The following is a 17,813-nucleotide window of genomic DNA, read 5'->3' on the forward strand; positions in this document are numbered from 1 at the left end:
CTTTTGCATAGAACGGTGGAAAGTTAAAGAATCTAGTATGTCTAAATAGGATTTTCTTACAAACGGAAAGTGGAATTCAAGTTAGACCGAAGCATGAATGAATTGACCAATATAAAATCTATTTAGAGCTTGGTAACTACAATGAATTAAAGTTCTTATCACTGTTTTGGTGAAAAGACAATGTGAAATCTTTGACAAATTTTGTCAAAGATACTGACGCCTTTTGTAGCAAATGGTTCAGGCTACAGCAAAAAAAAAGATATTTCCGACTATTATCGTTTTTTATGTAAAAGAAAAGTGCAATTCAAGTTTTTCAAAAGCGTAATTTCTGGACAAACACAGCATTTATTTACATATTCGTTACTAGATTGTACCGAATCTTTTGTCATGGGTTGCTTACAAATCTTGGTCAACTTTTTGACAAATATTTGGTCAAAGCTGTAGATTTCTTTTTCGACAAATGCTACACAATTGATAAAATCTGATATAAACAAAAGTAATTTATATTACAAAACAAAATACAATTAAAATTTGGAAACAGCATTAATGTCTAATTTAAAGTTCATCTGTATTAATGAAAAATATAAAGTTCATTTGTATCTTGGTCATTAGATTGAACAGAATTTTTACCAGGTTTTAATGTAGGCCTATGTCAACTCTTTGACAATTTTTTAATCAAATCCACTAAGGCATTTTGTAACAAATGGTGTGCAGTTAAGAAAAAAATTTAACTATGTCTAAAATGTATAAAAATCTATGCATAAAAATCTATGTCTCTAAATATTATTCAATTTATTTTCGTAAATTTCAATTCAAGTGTAATTCAAGTTTGGCCGAAGCATAAATGCCTGGACAAACACTATTTTTGTCATGTTTTGTTGACAAATCTCGGTCAACTCTTTGACAATTCTTTTCTCGAAGCTGTTGATTTCTTTTGCAACAAATGATTTTCAGTCAAAAAAAAAAAAAAAAAAAAAAAAAAAAAAAAAAAAAAAAAAAAAAAAAAAAAAAAAAAAAATGGTGTTTCCAAATTTAATTGTTTTGCAACACTAAAGTGCAATTCAATTGAAAGTAAAATATTTCTTCACACCTTGGTCAAAAGCTTGCATTGAAGCGTAGTCAGGTTTTTTGACAAACCTTTGTTCACTTTTAACCAGCCCTTTGTCAAAGACGCTGACATCTTTGAGAACAAATGGATTAGGCTACTACAACTACTAACAACTCCCCGCAGTACAAAGCCGCCTGAGGCCAACACAGCTACACACACTCCTCCTCCATCCCGGTCTATTCAAAGCCTCTCTCTTTACATCCTCCCTGGAAGTTGGAATTTCCCTTAAATCGTTCTTTATGACATCCTCCCACCCAACTGTGGACGTCCTGCTCTTAGCCCCAGATGGTTGGCTGGCTAGATGGTTAGACGGATGTATTAGAGGTAACAAAAATCTAATGTTTCGATTTTATTTTTGCAAACAAAAGTGTAAACCAAGTTTGGCCAAAACAGGAATGCCTGGGCAAACAGTATATTTATTTATAGCGTGATCACTAGAATGAGTTTAATTTTTTGAAAATTGCTTTTGAATTTTTTTAAAATCTCTGTCAATTCTTTATCAAAGCTGTTGACATCTTTTGTAGTAAATGATCTTTGGTTAAAGAGACAAATATAGTAACAAACATTACTTGAAAAAAATAAAATAAAGTGCAATTCAAATTTGGACGAGGCATGCATTTCTTGCAAATAAAATGTTTCTTTACACCTTCGTTGCTAGATTGTATTAAATCTGTTTGTCATTTACTGTCGACAAGCTTTTGTCTAAGCTGTTTTGCCATGGTACAGTCTGTCTATGCACAAACAAAATTTAGAGCAAATTAATTCTATAAAATTTATGCATAAATGATCTTATATGAAAAATAACTGACTTTTTTATGATAAACTGATTTTTATATCATAGTCTTATGTAATTATTTTTTGTACTGATTTTATAGTAATTTTTTATATTAATTTTTATATTACAACATCTTCCTAAAAATCATAACGTGATTTTTTATGATAAATAAATTACTTTTTATGATGAATAACTGATTTTTATATCATAGTTATATGTTATTATTACAATTTTTTGTACTGATTTTATACTAATTTTTTATATTAATTTTTATATTTTCTTTTTTCACTATATAAAATACAACATCTTCCTAAAAATCATAATGTATTTTTTTTTGGTAAATAACTACTCGTATTATCGAGAAAAGTACAATAGCTAGTTCTAACTATGTATTTTTTACGTCACTAAACTGGTGAAAAATTTCAATGGTGCACTGAAACTAATAATGAAAAAAAAAAGAAGAAATATATAAAGGTAAATCAAACAGTTCTAACAAGAAACTAAGTCAAAGATTAGAAACACTTAAAGAAGATGTGACGTCACTAAAAAAAATACGCAAAACATATTCCAATTTAAAAAGATTGCAACTGTTTTTTCACTACCTAATTGTGCATTTAATTCTTAGGCTTCCGTTTTTGTAAAGAACGTCCCTTCGTACAACCAAATGTAGTTAATCAAAATATAATTAACTTCCCTTCGTACAGTCAAATATTCCCATGAAACTTGTAAACAATGAGAGGATTATTTCTTTTTCCTTTCATATGTTTTTTTATCCATTTTTGAGCTTCTTATAATTTTATTTTTAAATAATTTTACTGTAAAAGCCTATTTTTATACTAATACTTATCAGTTGCATTTCTAAAATTTCTGAAAACTGAAATCTATTGATAGGGCCTTTTCTATAATGAGAAATAATTGTGACTAGTTGCCTTTCTTACCATAAGGGGTGTTGGGAAAAAAGCCACAAGTTTTGTTTGTTTGTTTTTTTACTTTTTTTTTACAGATGAATTGATTTTATTTAATATGTAGTTTTTTCTCATACTTTGGGATAGTGAACGTCACATCATCAATAACTATAATTATCGTTAAAATTAACAAAACTTGAGCAAAACTACAAAACAATTCGTCTCATTCTCAGCCCAAACATCTGATCTTTTCAAAATTCAGCCGAATCATAACAAAATTCTGGATATAAAAGGCTATAAGTGTTCTTGTTACGACACTGTTGTCAATTACTTCCAAAGCATTTGAGATCGGACGGTTTCTCAGACGGTAGTTCTAACAGGATCGCCCAAGAGTTGAACCATACGTTTGTAAAATAGTTTCTGGCCTTCTGTATCATTGAACCACTCTAAGTAAGTTCGAGTGCGAAGTAAATACCGTAAAACCCTGGAAAAGAAACTTATAATTAGCATTACAGTTTAAAGTGTCATTACGAAACCAAAAATGGCACTTTTCATTGCCATTTATGAATGAAAAGGCTGCGAAGCGCAACAAAGGTTCCATTGTGATCTCTATGTTCAAAACTTACAACTGAAGGTTCTCAAACTTCACCTCTGCATGTATTCTGTCCCTTTTCTCTAGTTAGTCAAAAATAAAAATGTATTTTGAATTTATAAACTATTCAATAATACATTTCGAAATTATAAACTGACTTGTGATATTCCCTATTTCTGTAGAACTTTATAAACAAGAAATTTACTTCTAACTGAGCTGGCTTGAGGTTTTTTTTTAGAATTAAAACTATATATTAAATTGTAAGATTATCATGGCTGTTGAAAGACATATGAAAAGCCTTGTAAATTGAAAGCCTATAAACCAGCTCAAATAAACTGACCTGTGATGCTCACTATATTTGTAGAACTCTAAAAGATAGAAATTTGCTGAAAACTGAGCTTGCTTGATTTTTTTTTTAGAGAATTAAAACTGTATATTAAATGGTAAAAATATAATCACTGGTAAAGGACTATTGAAAGCCTTATAAATTGAAAGCCTATAAGCAAGCTCTGATCAACTGACCTGTGATATTCCCTATGTGTTTAAAACTGTAAAAGATAGAACTTTACTGAAAACTGAGCTTGCTTGAATTTTTTTTAGAGAATTAAAACTGTATATTAAATGGTAAAAATATAATTACTGGTAAAGGACTATTGAAAGCCTTATAAATTGAAAGTCGATAGAAGGCTCAGATAAACTGACCTGTGATATTCCCTATGTGTTTAAAACTGTAAAAGATAGAACTTTACTGAAAACTGAGCTTGCTTGAATTTTTTTTAGAGAATTAAAACTGTATATTAAATGGTAAAAATATAATCACTGGTAAAGGACTATTGAAAGCCTTATAAATTGAAAGTCGATAGCAGGCTCAGATAAACTGACCTGTGATATTCCCTATGTGTTTAAACTGTAAAAGATAGAACTTTACTGAAAACTGAGCTTGCTTGAATTTTTTTTAGAGAATTAAAACTGTATATTAAATGGTATGAATATCATGACCGGTAAAAGCCTATTGAAAGCCTTATAAATTGAAAGTCTATAAAAAAGCTCAGATAAGCTGACCTGTGGTACTCCCTATAGTTTAAATTTCTAAAAGATAGAACTGTACTGAAAACCGAGTCGTTTACTAAGTCGCTTTCTTAAGCCAATTTTGTAGATATTTCTTGCAAAACCTACGATGCAATATTTGTTTTCTTTTAGGTTTCAAATATGTTCTCTGCTTCCACAAGAAAACTTTGCTTAAAAACTAATTACATGAAATAGCAAATCTTTTCTTAATGACTTTTAGGATTCTTATTGTGAAGAATAGAAATTTATTCCGTATACAGTTGGCTGATAACATTTTTAGGGATGCAATTCTGGAGCTATCTTTAGTTTCCAGAAACTTCCGTTTCCAGAACTTCCTCACAGGAAATAGATATTTTAATCTAGCTAAGAGCTTTGAAATTAAGGATTTGAGTGCATAATTATAAGGAACTCTGTAAAATTGACTTTCGTTTATAACTAACATCCGCCCCCCAAAAAGACCTATAAACGCTTTCACAAAATGTTATTATATTCAATTTACAATTTTTTAAATTCCATTTTTAGCTTGAAGAATATCAGCAAGAAATAATATTACCAGTTTACTCCCTAACCTTTTCAAATAACGCTGTTTTAGACACGGGTCTTGCTAGTAGCATGAAGTAGGGAGGGATTCGTGTTTGGTACCTCTATACAGCTACTCCAATCACCCTAATAAAAACTATTAAGATCCTCCAGAGCTCATGACACATATTTTGCACCATTGCATGCACCAATGGTGCAACATATGTTGCACCATTTTGCATGGTGTCGATATTTTCTTGAAATTTCAATTAACAGGTATTTTTTCTCACAGGGACAATTAGAAAGCCTATCGACCAGCCTTGCGGGAGCTGATCTTACTCTGGGCCCTCTAATGTAAGCAGAGATTAATCAATAAGCCACCACAGGATGGTCATAAGAAATACAATTTTAACTTCTGAGAAAAAAACGTAATTCCCTCTGTTCTAACTAAACATTCCCAGCTGATCACTCAGATTTTGAGTTCTGAGAACTTTCTCCGATTCACGGTGCCAGGGAATTTATTGTTCAGGATATACCGCTAGTCCTAGTTTAATTATTTCTATTTTGAAGTTGCAATTGTCTGTTGTGCCATGATTCTTTCATTCTTGATGCTTTATTCCACAACAAAGTTTTAGAAAAACAACTGTAAGAAGGTCCCTCTAAATCTAAGTTCAGGGCCAAAACAAGTTATTGCCAGACTTACTCGGCCTTTAGTCTTTCCCTTTTAAGATAATTGGTTGGATCGGATCGAATTGGATGGATCGATGTACCTTAGTGTAGATTTTTCTTGCTGGATGAGCACATACTTTGCATAGATATTGCAGATATCACAGAAACAAGTGACATCTAGTACTCCGCCTCATAGGGTCGGCCTTTTATGCGTTTACCAAATCCAGAACCAGATATTCGAACAGCACTACAAAGTATCCCTGAGGATTGACGCCCCCAAGGAGTAACCTTGAGGCGATTCTTCCGTAGTAAACGACAGAGCATTATACTGGTTTTGGCTTAAAATGGAGAGTTCTTCTTGGTTTTATCTGTTTTAGTTGCCGTTTAGGGCTCTTAGCCTCTATCCAACCATGTTATTTAATATTGATTGCCCCAACATCATAGTTTAATTTTTTAGGCCTGAATACATAGTGAATAGCATGCGAAGGCTAAAGACCTGAGATTCCTTGGGCAGAACGTCCAGTCTTGTATAAGAGTGCATCAACATATGCCAAAAAGAACGTAATACCAAGATACAGGCTTAAGTCTACCTTTGTACCAAGGTACACGCTAGGACACAGACGGTAATACAATAGAACATATTACCCTGCAGAAGTGAATTCATACACTTACAATTTGTGAAATATCTTATTTTCTGTAGTATTTGAGACCCTCTTTTATCATGAAAGTCTTTTAAAGGGAGAGAAATTTCAACCCCATAATCCTTCTATAATTTTTGCTAGCCCCCGTCAATAGTCGTAAGAGCTCTAAAGCCTAGCCTTCTGAAAAACACCCATAGCCGTAGCTCCCCTTGTCCTAATAACTGTAGCTTAAGGGGAGGGGGCTCCCAGCTGTAAAAACTCTAAAGCCAAACTTTCTGAAAATTAAATATATTACTTTTTTGTGTTTATAAGAAAATCATTTAAATAAAATTATTAATTACTGAGATTCCCAGGTACATATATTATTAAACTTTTCGTGGTAACGAACTGAAAGTAAGGAGCTCTAAAACTCTAGAAAATGGAATTTTGATACCAATAGATATATCAAAAGAATGGGAGTTCTACGATAATTTCAAATGTATAAGTTTCATTAAGTTTAGTGTTACCCATCAAAAGCTACGAGCCTAGAAAAATGTACCTGATTTTCGAAAAAGGTGGAAAACACCTCATAAAAGTCGTAGAATCTTAATGAAAATCTCATCATTAGATTCAGCGTATCAGAGAACCCTATTGTAAGGATTTATAATCCTATCTACAAAATTATGGAATTTTGAACTCTTTGCTAGAGGAAAGGTCACGGATGCGTGTCTATTTGTTTGTTTTTTTTCCCGCCGCCAAAGAAAAACTACAATTGTCACAGCAGACCGCTTGGATTACTAATAGATTACTAATCCATTGATTAATAGATTACTAATAGATTACTAACTGTTACTAATAGAGTTACTTCGATGAAAGCTCTGAAGTAACAGTAACCCAAGTGGTCTGTTGCGAAAATAGTAGTTTAATATTGGTGGTGGCTTTTTATGTGTTTTTATTTCATTTTAGTTTTTAACCTTTGTTTCATTTAAGCTGAGGACGCATTGTTTTTTATACAGGCGAAATATCCGCGTCATTTTTGTTTTTTGTCTGTTTGCTACTGGCCGATGTCGCATTTTGTCTGTTTTCTTCGTTGAGTTTTCTCTCTTTGTTTCTTTGTCATGACTGGCATGATTGTCATGCCATGGCAGTTCATGGTAATTAACTGTAAGTAAGGAGTAATTTCGCGCAATAGTAACCGAAACTCTAATAAACGTACTCTGATATCAATAGATGCATCAAAAGAAAAGGCTTTTTAAATTGATTAAAAAACGAGTTTTTTTTTCATCTGAAAGTAAGCAGCAACATTAGAACTTAAAACGAAGAGAAATATTGCGTGGGTATATGAAGGTGATTGCCCCCTCCTCAACACCTCGCTCTTTACGCTAAAGTCTTTAGTGCTTTTCAAAAAGCTTCCTATTGTTCAAATAAAATGACCCGTGTTTTTCAGGAGACTTTCTTGAAGTATTGGGACAAAATTGAAACTTAAGTGCAAAGAGCGATGTGTTGAAGAAAGGGCAATCCCCTCCATTCGCGTAATGATTTTTGTTCTTTTAAGGTTTTAACGTTGCTCCTTACTTTCAGTTGAAAAACCTTGTCTCTTATTTAATTTCCCATCGTTTTTAAGTAATGCCTGAAAATCTGGCCCCACATCCACGGATAAATCTCCCTCTCCACGGGAATATCTTCTAGACAATTCAATACCGGTGAAAATTTACCCCGGACAATTACCTTTAACATCTCCACGTGTAAGGTTGAGACGGAAAAGAGAAAGCAACACATTTAAAAAGATACAGGACTTCTGGCAAATTCCACCTATATCGTTTCTTCTGAGAAGTTCATCCCCAAGAAACTCCACCCCCCCCAAAGAAAACTTCCCCGTGAAACCCCCCCGCAAAAAATTCGCCCCCCGCCCGAAAACATATACATACTTCACAAATACTATACTCAACAAATACTATGCGTAAAAAAGGGCAAATTTTATGACTTAAAGACCTTTCCCCTGGGCCTGTGGGGGGTCATGTTATATCGAAAAGCATATTTTTTGGGCTTATAACTATGATGAGCAAAATGGCTATCTCAAAATTTTGATCGGACGCTTTGGAAAAAAAGCGGTGGGGGAGGAGGTCAGGCTGCTCTCCAATCTTTTTGGTCACTTTAAAAGAGCATTAGAACTTGTAATATCTATCCGAGTGAGCTCTATCATGACGTTCTAGGACCACTGGGTCAACACGATCACCACTGGGGAAAATAAAACAGATAAACCCGCATCCGTGATCTTTCTTCTGGTAAAAAATACAAAATTCCACATTTTTTCAGATAGGAGCTTGAAACCACTATAGTAGGGTCTTATGATACGTTGAATCTGATGATGTGATTTTCATTACGGTTCTTATACGTTTAGGGAATGTATCCCCCTTCTTTCGAACATCAGGCAAATTTTCCCAGGCTCATAGTCTTTAGTCGGTAAGACTAAATATAATGAAACTTGTATATTTGAAATCTGCATAATAAGCCGATTCTTTTAATATATCTATTGGTATCAAAATTCTATTTTTTTTAGAGTTTTGGTTATAATAGACTCGGTTTGCTCCTTACTTACAGTTCGTTTCCACGAACTGTTTGATTCCAAATATATAAGATTCTCTACGTTTTGTGTTATACATAAAAAACTACGAGCCCAAGAAAATTTGCCTGACTTTCGAAAAAGGAGGGAAACACCCCTCTTGGAAATCGCAAGAATCTTTATGAAAATTGCACTATCAGATTCAGCGTATTATACAACGCTGATGTAGAGGTTTTAAGCTCCTATATGCAAAAATGTAGAATTTTGTATTTTTTGCCGGAAGAAAAATCATGGATGCTTGTTTATTTTTTTTTCCTCAGGGTGATCACATCGAACCAATGGTCGTAGAATATCATAAGAGAGCTCATATGAACGAAAATTAAAAGATTATTGTGCCCTTTTTAATTCACAAAAAAGGTTGGAGGGCAACTATCCCCCTCCTGCACTCCTTTTTGTCCAATGACGTTCGATCAAAATTTCGAGATAATTGTTTTGTTCAGCATGCCTGAAAGGTTCAATAACTAAGCCTTTGGGGATAACATAACCCCCCACATCTCCTGGAGAAAGGCCTGTAAGTTATGAAATTTACCCATTATTTACCGATAGTATTTGCTATTGGGAAACATGAAATTTTTCAGGGGAGGGGATATTTTACGGGGGAGCATAATCAACGGAGAATATTCAACTCAATTTTTCATGTGGAGATGTTGCAAGGGAAATTTTCAGTAGGGTTTAAATTGTCTGGAGAATTTTTTCGTGGGAGAAGATTTTCCATGGGAGAGATTATGCATGGGGAATTTTCTGAGGGAGAATTTCTCCCTTGAGGAATAGTCATCGGGAACAAATTTCAATGGGCGGGGGGATTGTCAGAAGAAATTCTATGGAGGGGGGTATTCTGGTATTTCACGTTGGAAGGACTTTTCAAGGAGTAATGTTTCGTGAAGAGGGAGGAAAATCTTCTGTGGACGGGACCCAGATTATCCAGCATTGTTTGAAAAACGATTAGACACTAGATAAAAAAAATGAACTGTAAATGAGGAGCAACCAACAGTTACTTTGTATATGAGGGGGACTACCCTCTCCTCAAAACTTCACTCTTTATGCTAAAGTTTGACTTTTTGCCTAAATTGTTAAGAACGACCCCTGAGACATATAATAGTTTGGAAGAAAAGAAAGATTTATTTTGCCAGGAAGAACTAGAGACAGTACTAAATGATTAACAAAATACTAAGGCCCGAGGCGTTGAGAGTGTTGTAAATGAGTTTTTTTAAATATGGTGGTCGTGAAGTTAGAGATAAATTACCGAAGACTACAAATCAAATTTTTGAGACAGTACCTAGTGACTTTAGCAAAACTTTAACTAGACCCTTCTATGAAAATGGTTTTTAGAGTGAGTGGGGTAATTATAGAGGCATTTGCTTGGTTTTCTGTAGGAAGGAAATTACTTTGTATAGTGATACTTTTTAGACATAAAGATGCTGTAGATATAGTTTTAAGAGAAGAACAGTATTGTCTTAGGAAAGAAAGGATGTGTCGATCATCTTTTCACTCTGAGATCAAAAATTGAGAAGTGCTTGAGTCACCAAACCCCTTTTATTATACCATATAAATACATTAAAGTGATTAGTGTCATGATGAGAGAAACATTGCTGTAATTAAGGTAATGATAATTAAGGTAATGATAATTAAGGTAATTAAGTAATGATAATTAATATGTAATTAAGGTAATGTAATTAAGGTAATTGCTGTAATGATATTTACAATGATGTAAACATCATTGAGAATGATGTTAGTAGCTGTTTTTTTTTATTGAATGAGGAATTAAGCAGGGTTGCGTTCTATCTCTATATGAATCATTTAAGCAGCACGGTAAAGGCTATGGAAGAGTATGAACTTAAATGGAAAAGTCAAATCTCTCCTGGGCTTAGATTAGTGTCCTAGATGAAAAATTTATAAAAATGAAGGGTACCTTGGAGGTTTTGAAGGATCATAGCGCAAGAATTGGTTGGAAACTTAATGCTGCGAAGACTGTGTCGCTTAGACTGGGAATACGTGAATGTGAAGATATGATACTGGATAGCGAAAAGATGGATTTAATGGATAGCTTCGTTTAGCTAGGTAGTATCATTATTATATATGGTAGATGCAGGGAAGATGTTATAAGTAAAATAGCCATGGACTAGGGTATTTTTTTCAGAGATCAAATAATATTTAGAGGAACGGGAAGATAAGAATGCAAACCAAGATTAGAATATTGGAAAATGCGATGACGACGGTGGTCAAGTGGGGTTCTGGAACGTGGGCGACCTGAAATAGGGAGGAGGATTTGCTAGATGCTTTCCAGTGGAATTGTCGACTGATTCTTTTAGGTGCCCGTCTGACTGACGGGAAGATAAGAATGCAAACCAAGATTAGAATATTGGAAAATGCGATGATGACGGTGGTCAAGTGGGGTTCTGGAACGTGGGCGACCTGAAATAGGGAGGAGGATTTGCTAGATGCTTTCCAGTGGAATTGTAGACTGATTGTTTTAGGTGCCCGTCTGACTGACTTTATTTCAAATAGTAAGGTGTACAAAAAATTTTTGTTTCATGTCGCTTTCTAGGGCTATAATGAGAGAAAGGTTGGGATGCCTAGCACACGTTCCGCGGGTGAAAAATGTCAGATTGCCAAAGTTCATCGTCTTTGGAAAACTATCTAGGACCTAGCGAAAAACAAGTCGTCCTTGAATGCGGTAGGAGGAGGTTGTAACGAAGGATTTTTACAGAAATTTGAACTTCTTGGGAGGATCTAAAGAGGGAGGCTTTGAATAGCTTGGATTAGAGGAGGTGCATGCGTAGCTTTGTCGGTCACAGGCGGTCTAGTACTGCGGTGAGGTATTAACAGTAATAGTAGTATTAGTAGATCTAAAAAGACAATTACAAACGAATCTGGTTTTCAGTCAGTTATAATTAATAACGATATTAATCATAATCCTCATAAAAAATATTTGTCATGACCAATACTTCTCATAAAAAACGTTCCTTGGTCACTGTTAAAGAGAAGGAGGCTCTAAGTGAACCATTACTATCGAATCTTGGTTTTGTTCCATTACAAATGTATGAGGATAATAATCATATTTCAAATAAATCACATTTTTATATAAAATACATTTCTCGTAACGTACTTACCTTGGCTGCTGTTTAGGAGGAATAGGCTCTAAAAGAACAATTACAACCGAATCTCTGTTTTGTTCCGTTATAATTTGATGTGCCATTTCCAATTCATGCATACACCACTGACTTTGAATGTAACTCTGAGACAAAATGATGATAATCTGGAAATGAGAATTTCGATTAATGACTGCGAAACAAAGGGTCGAAAGCGAAAGGGAAATTAGATTTCTAGCATAATGTTATACTTGATATGAAACAGCAGCGACTGAAAAGCAAACACTACAGCTCATTGCTTTACTTTGCAATTATAAGCGAAATAAATTGATGTTAAGTATATAAACATCAAAAACATTATCGTTTTCCATTGCGAGCATGATTTAGTCCCAGGTGATTTCGTTACAATTACCGTGCTAACAGTGATATTCATGAATATGATACGAGGAATAGTGATAAATTGGTGATTGAGCTTAAGAGTAGCACAAGATCAGGATTTTTGTTACAGTTTCTTGGAACTGCAGTCTGGAATTCTCTACCAGTGACCATCAAGGTGGCTGAGTATCTTCTATAGTTTAAAGAAGGTTAAAAGGCTATTTGATAAAGAATGGTTGAATTTGCATTTATTTATGAGGAGATAGGAGGTGGTAGGAAGGTCTGGTTGGTTGGGGGCGATAAGGGAAGTGGGTGGAGGGGTGGCATTGAGGGAGTAGGGTTGTTGGGAGTTTTTTGTTTGTTTTTTTGAGGGGTTATTGTGAAGGAGACTGATATTTTTTAGTGGTATTTTTTCTTTTTTTTCTATTTATTATGTTATTTTTTTGTGTGTTTAGAAAACAGTTAATTTTACTACTGCACGCCAACAAAAACGTTTATATATATAATGGTGTTTATTAATAAAGTATAATGGTGTTCATTAATAAAATATATAATGGTGTTTATTAATAAGTAGGGATATTTTTTTATTCATTAATTTTTATAAAGCTAAGAAAATCATAGTTTTTGTACCTTTGACTTACGCTGAAGAAAATGGACATCCAAAAATTTGATCAGGTGACTTTTGGAAAAAGGGCATAGGAGGAGGGCTAGCTGCCCTCCAATCTTCTTGGTCACTTAAAAAGGACACTAGAATTTCTTATTTTCGTTCAAATGAGCCCTCTCCCGATCTTCTAGGATCACTGGTTTGACAAGATCACCAATGGGACAAACAAACAAATACCCATCCATGATCTTTCTTCTCGCAAAAAATGCAAAATTCCACATTTTTGTGTATAGGAACTTGAAACCTCTCCAGTACTATTTCCTAATATTCTGAACCTGACAGAATGATTTTCATTAAGTTTGTTTGGTGTTACGGTGGCGTTTCCCTACTTTTCAAGAATTGGGTAAATTTTCTCACACTTCTGGCTTCTGATGGGTAATATTCAACCTACTGAACTTAATATATTTTGAATCAGCATAAAATTCGATTCTTTTAATGTATCTGTTATTATCAAAATTCTGTTTCTTAGAGTTTCGGTTATTATTATGCCGCGTCGGTCCTTACTTACAGTTCATTACCATGAACTACTTGACAAAACATAGAGTAAAATATATATCATAGCTGTACAACAGATACCATATTATCATATACTAATCTATCTTATCTCATTTTTGGAGAGGATACTTCAGGTACACCCCCTCCCCTATCAAAAAATCCTTTCTGTGGGTCATTCCCAATTTGATATATGCTGCAATCTTTTTTATTGTAACATAATGTTTTGATCCCATTACTAAGACCAACCACTCCTTTAACTTAACCCCAAACTACTGGAAAATAATTCTTCTATTAAATCCTGTAATTAGAACAAAGAGCTATGAAATGAAACAGATCCTCACTCTTATCTCCACACATGGGGCACGCGTAAGGATCATCTATTACCCTTCCTCTCCCTAAGAGGAAGGGTAATATTTGTGAAATTTAGACTTAGTTTTTTATGGCAAGAGAAACAACATGTAAAACATAAAATGCTATATAAATATGGTTGTCGCTACAAAATGGGGATTTTGGGACACCCTAAGCACCACCAGGATATATCTGAAGAGGTAGGGGAAGAGGCAATTGCTGCCTTGAGATATGTATCTATCGATTTAGATTGGAATATTTCCCTTTTTTTTCTTTCTCTATTGATTTAAATTTGAATATTTCTCATTTTCCTATGCGTATATATTTTGATATTTTATTCCTTCCTGAGGAGGTATTGTTCCTGTTACCCTCCTTTCCCTTCCTTTTCCTCTCCTTTTCTCCTCTTGGGGTACTGATATAAAAGATTTCAAAGAACTTGTCTTGAAAGCCGTGGGGATTTCGACCGTTTGATTCTTAATATTTTTGTTCCCTCCCAAAATATATTGACAGGTTGTAATCCTAGATGGATTTTCATATGCACATTAAACTTCAATTAAAAAAAGAAGTTAAAGGGCCTAGTGATAATTTCCCTTACAATTAAGAAACCCTTGGATGAAACCGTCCATAGTAAAGAAACTTTCACTAAAAAGCAACCTCTGTCAACTTAAAACAGACTGCAGTAATAAAATTGACCTTAGCTGTATTAATATTGGTTTTCTCATATTGCTAAAGTGGAAATTTGCCAAGAATCTTCAAATTTAAAAGCTTTCTTGTATCAACAAAAATTGTATCAAACATGTATGTTACACACCCAAAAATTTGTCTAACGAGCTAATCAAACACTGACAGAAACTTCTGAACAACAACTAAAGCTAATACTTTATTTTTGGTTGAAAAAACTCATTTCTGTTGAGATCTCTCATGAGGCCATATATATATAATATATATATATATATATATATATATATATATATATATATATATATATATATATATATATATATATATATATATATATATATATATATATATATATATATATATATATATATATATATATATATATATATATATATATATATATATATATATATATATATATATATATATATATATATATATATATATATATATATATCAAATGGACAGGATAATATGTAAAAAAAGAAAATTTATCATACAAAAATATTTTAGTTGTTTTTTATAGCACCATAGCAATAACTAGATTTGTTTTTTAAAAATAAGAAAGGTAATAACTCCGTTTTCACTTAAAGATAAATAACGAAATCTATAAAATGTTAAAACTAACCCCGATTATTCTTTCGTGACTTTTTGATTTCAGGGACTTAGTAACGAAGGAAGGGGGAGGATCGTCTTTGAGCCTCCACTGCTAGTAATTATGATTTTTATATATGTTATTAACGAGTAATTTTATTTGATAGAACCATATTTTTGCGCTTTTCCCTTATTTACACAGTATACAATAGTATAATTAATTTAATTTACAATCAATTATTAGGCCAATTTGTCTAGTTAAAATAGATGTCTAGATGTTTGTTTGTTTGTTTGTTGTTTTTTTTTGCTCAAAAGGGCTGACGCATAACGAATGCAAGAAGATCGTGAGAACGCTTAAAGGGCAGTACGGACGCAGTATTTTTCAAATCGAAAACACCAATAATTTTGAAACTATTATAGAAAGCTTTCTCCACCTTTCATGTCTGGGGGCTGACACCCCAATCCCTTCCCTTAAACCTCCTAACTGAATGAAGTAAACATTTCTCGAAACCATAATTAATCTTTACGGTGAATTGGGATTTTTCATTTTTACATTTTACAAACATATTTAGTCATTATTTTATTGCTAGTAAAAATATTTAACAGACTTTTTTTTTATTAAGGAAAGATTTCACGTTAGCTATAAATATAAAGTATAAACTTTATTTATATTTTAAAAGTTTCTGTTAGTATTTGCTTTGTTCGTTCTTCTAAGAAAGCATTTCTTACGCATAGAGGATATAGATCAGGAAGAAACAGCTTACATTTGAAGAACCGTTGAAATGCAATGATGTTATACAATTTTTGAAAGGCTGTCTTGAATTTGGGTTAATCAATATTCATGCAACAGCTTGCTTCCTTGATGAAATTAATCCTAAGAACTGTCAGGGGTATGTAATAGAAGGCAAATTAAAACCATTATTCCCTCTTAGAAAACATCACCAAAAGCAAATTAGAGATGAACTTTGGTATACTGATTCCGTCCATATATATTAGGTGGAGAAACTAGGGTAGTGGCAATCACGTCTTGCAACTATCGAAGGAAAAAAAGCACCTTTTTTTTATAAAAAATCGCCCGAAGACGAATTCGTAGTGAAGACTTCAGCATACTGAATACGCCCTTATCTATCAAGTAAATCAATTAGGATAGTGACATTTATGTCAAGTAAGTGGTAGCAAATTATACAGTATTAAACACTATTGTCCTCATTATCTAAGCCTCATTTAGAAAGGATCACTTGAATTAAATGATCATTTTTCACTTGAAAGCAGGACTATGAGTCAATGCATGGACTCAAACCAAAATTAAGGAAAAACGTAACTTTTTCTAAAGTTAAGACGGGTATCGACATAAGACGTAAATATTTTATTTCTGACTCAGGTGTCCATGTGCATTGGAAGCTTTGCTTGCTGAGAAACTTTTCACTATTCTGGAAAATTTTTGCATTAAGAAAACGAGACTCAAAAACCAGGAACAAACTCAAAAACCTAGATTAACAATAATAATTTTCCTTTGTGTTTATCAGGCCTATTTCGGGCTAGCTCTGATTGCCAAAATTATAATAATCACACAAGAAAGGAGCTGTTGGCTCTTGTCGTCATCACTTTATATATTGAGGAAAAAATTATAAAGTATTAATGATAAGATAATTAATGAAATTTCAATTTCATTTCATTAATTATTTGTGTTAGTTTTTTATGTATTTTCTTGTTGTTGTTTCAGATGTATCGCCACCAACAACGTGTGGCGCAAAACCAAGTATACACATACAAAGATACCATCAACTCAGTAAATGTTTCATATGAGTCTTTGGGACCCTTCAACGTTGCTTGTATTCACTGTAGAGCCCTCTGTTTTCCGGAAGAAATATTGCCAAACAAAGGTAATTCGTTTGGGGATTGATGCTTGTATGGTCGAATTGCAATGTCACCACCTCAATTTCCACATGAATTGGTCTGTTTTTTTTAGGAAGTCACTTCCTCTCTGAATAGTTTTATAAACATATTCAAAACTTTAACTCGTGTTCTGCTCTATCTTCATTCAACGTAAGCGATGATCGAACCATAAGCAGTCGGAATATATTTCGCTTTAAAGTAGCTGGATATATTTATCACAAAATCAATAAGGTGGCACATCCGTCAAAAACTACTAATGGTGAAGTTGAGCCACCTTCATAGGATGAAATCTACTTTTTAGACCCCAATGAAACTCTTGAGGAGCCTCGCACATTCTTTAAACTATGGGATCTCCTGTAATCTAATGAATCTCTTGGAAGAAATATTGAGAGACGCAAACAACTATGCCAAAGGTTACGAAAAAATGCGAGAAGTGGAGGGTTATGCAATATAACTTGCTGCTTCATTAGGACAACAGCCTCCAAATGTGCAGCTCATTTTACCTTGTCAGATGGTGTAGATTATAGACGGTTCAACCCTCCTGCATGTAATTTTCAAAGCTGCAATGAAACAGCAGATAAATCGTAGGCATGAAGTGAGTTTTTCAGGATCGAGACTGATGTTTCCACTCCAGTGTTGGACCTGATGATAGGTGTGGAGCGAGGTTTAGGTTTTCATCGCTCTTGTGTTCATAGATGGATAATAAAAAACATTACCCAGAACTAAGTACCTTCTCCTTTATATTCATCTTCAGCAAAAACTTCAGAACTTCTTCAGAACGCTTTGTTTCCT

At 33.5% G+C, this 17,813-nt stretch overlaps 1 protein-coding gene across 1 annotated transcript in view; it reads right to left on the minus strand.

Moving 5' to 3' along the window:
* Positions 1-487: 487 nt before the first annotated feature.
* The window catches only part of LOC136038491 (toll-like receptor 2), a 35,664-nt gene continuing 18,338 nt past the window's right edge, over positions 488-17,813 (minus strand). Inside the window, exons 4-5 of the mRNA XM_065721576.1 lie at positions 11,990-12,135; positions 488-3,272 (exon numbers count right to left, since the gene is read on the minus strand). Coding sequence (XP_065577648.1) covers positions 3,149-3,272; positions 11,990-12,135 — 270 coding nt within the window. The 3' untranslated portion in view covers positions 488-3,148. The remainder of the gene's footprint in view (positions 3,273-11,989; positions 12,136-17,813) is intronic.

Source organism: Artemia franciscana, chromosome 18 (genome assembly GCF_032884065.1).
Source record: "Artemia franciscana chromosome 18, ASM3288406v1, whole genome shotgun sequence".
Taxonomy (NCBI): domain Eukaryota; kingdom Metazoa; phylum Arthropoda; class Branchiopoda; order Anostraca; family Artemiidae; genus Artemia; species Artemia franciscana.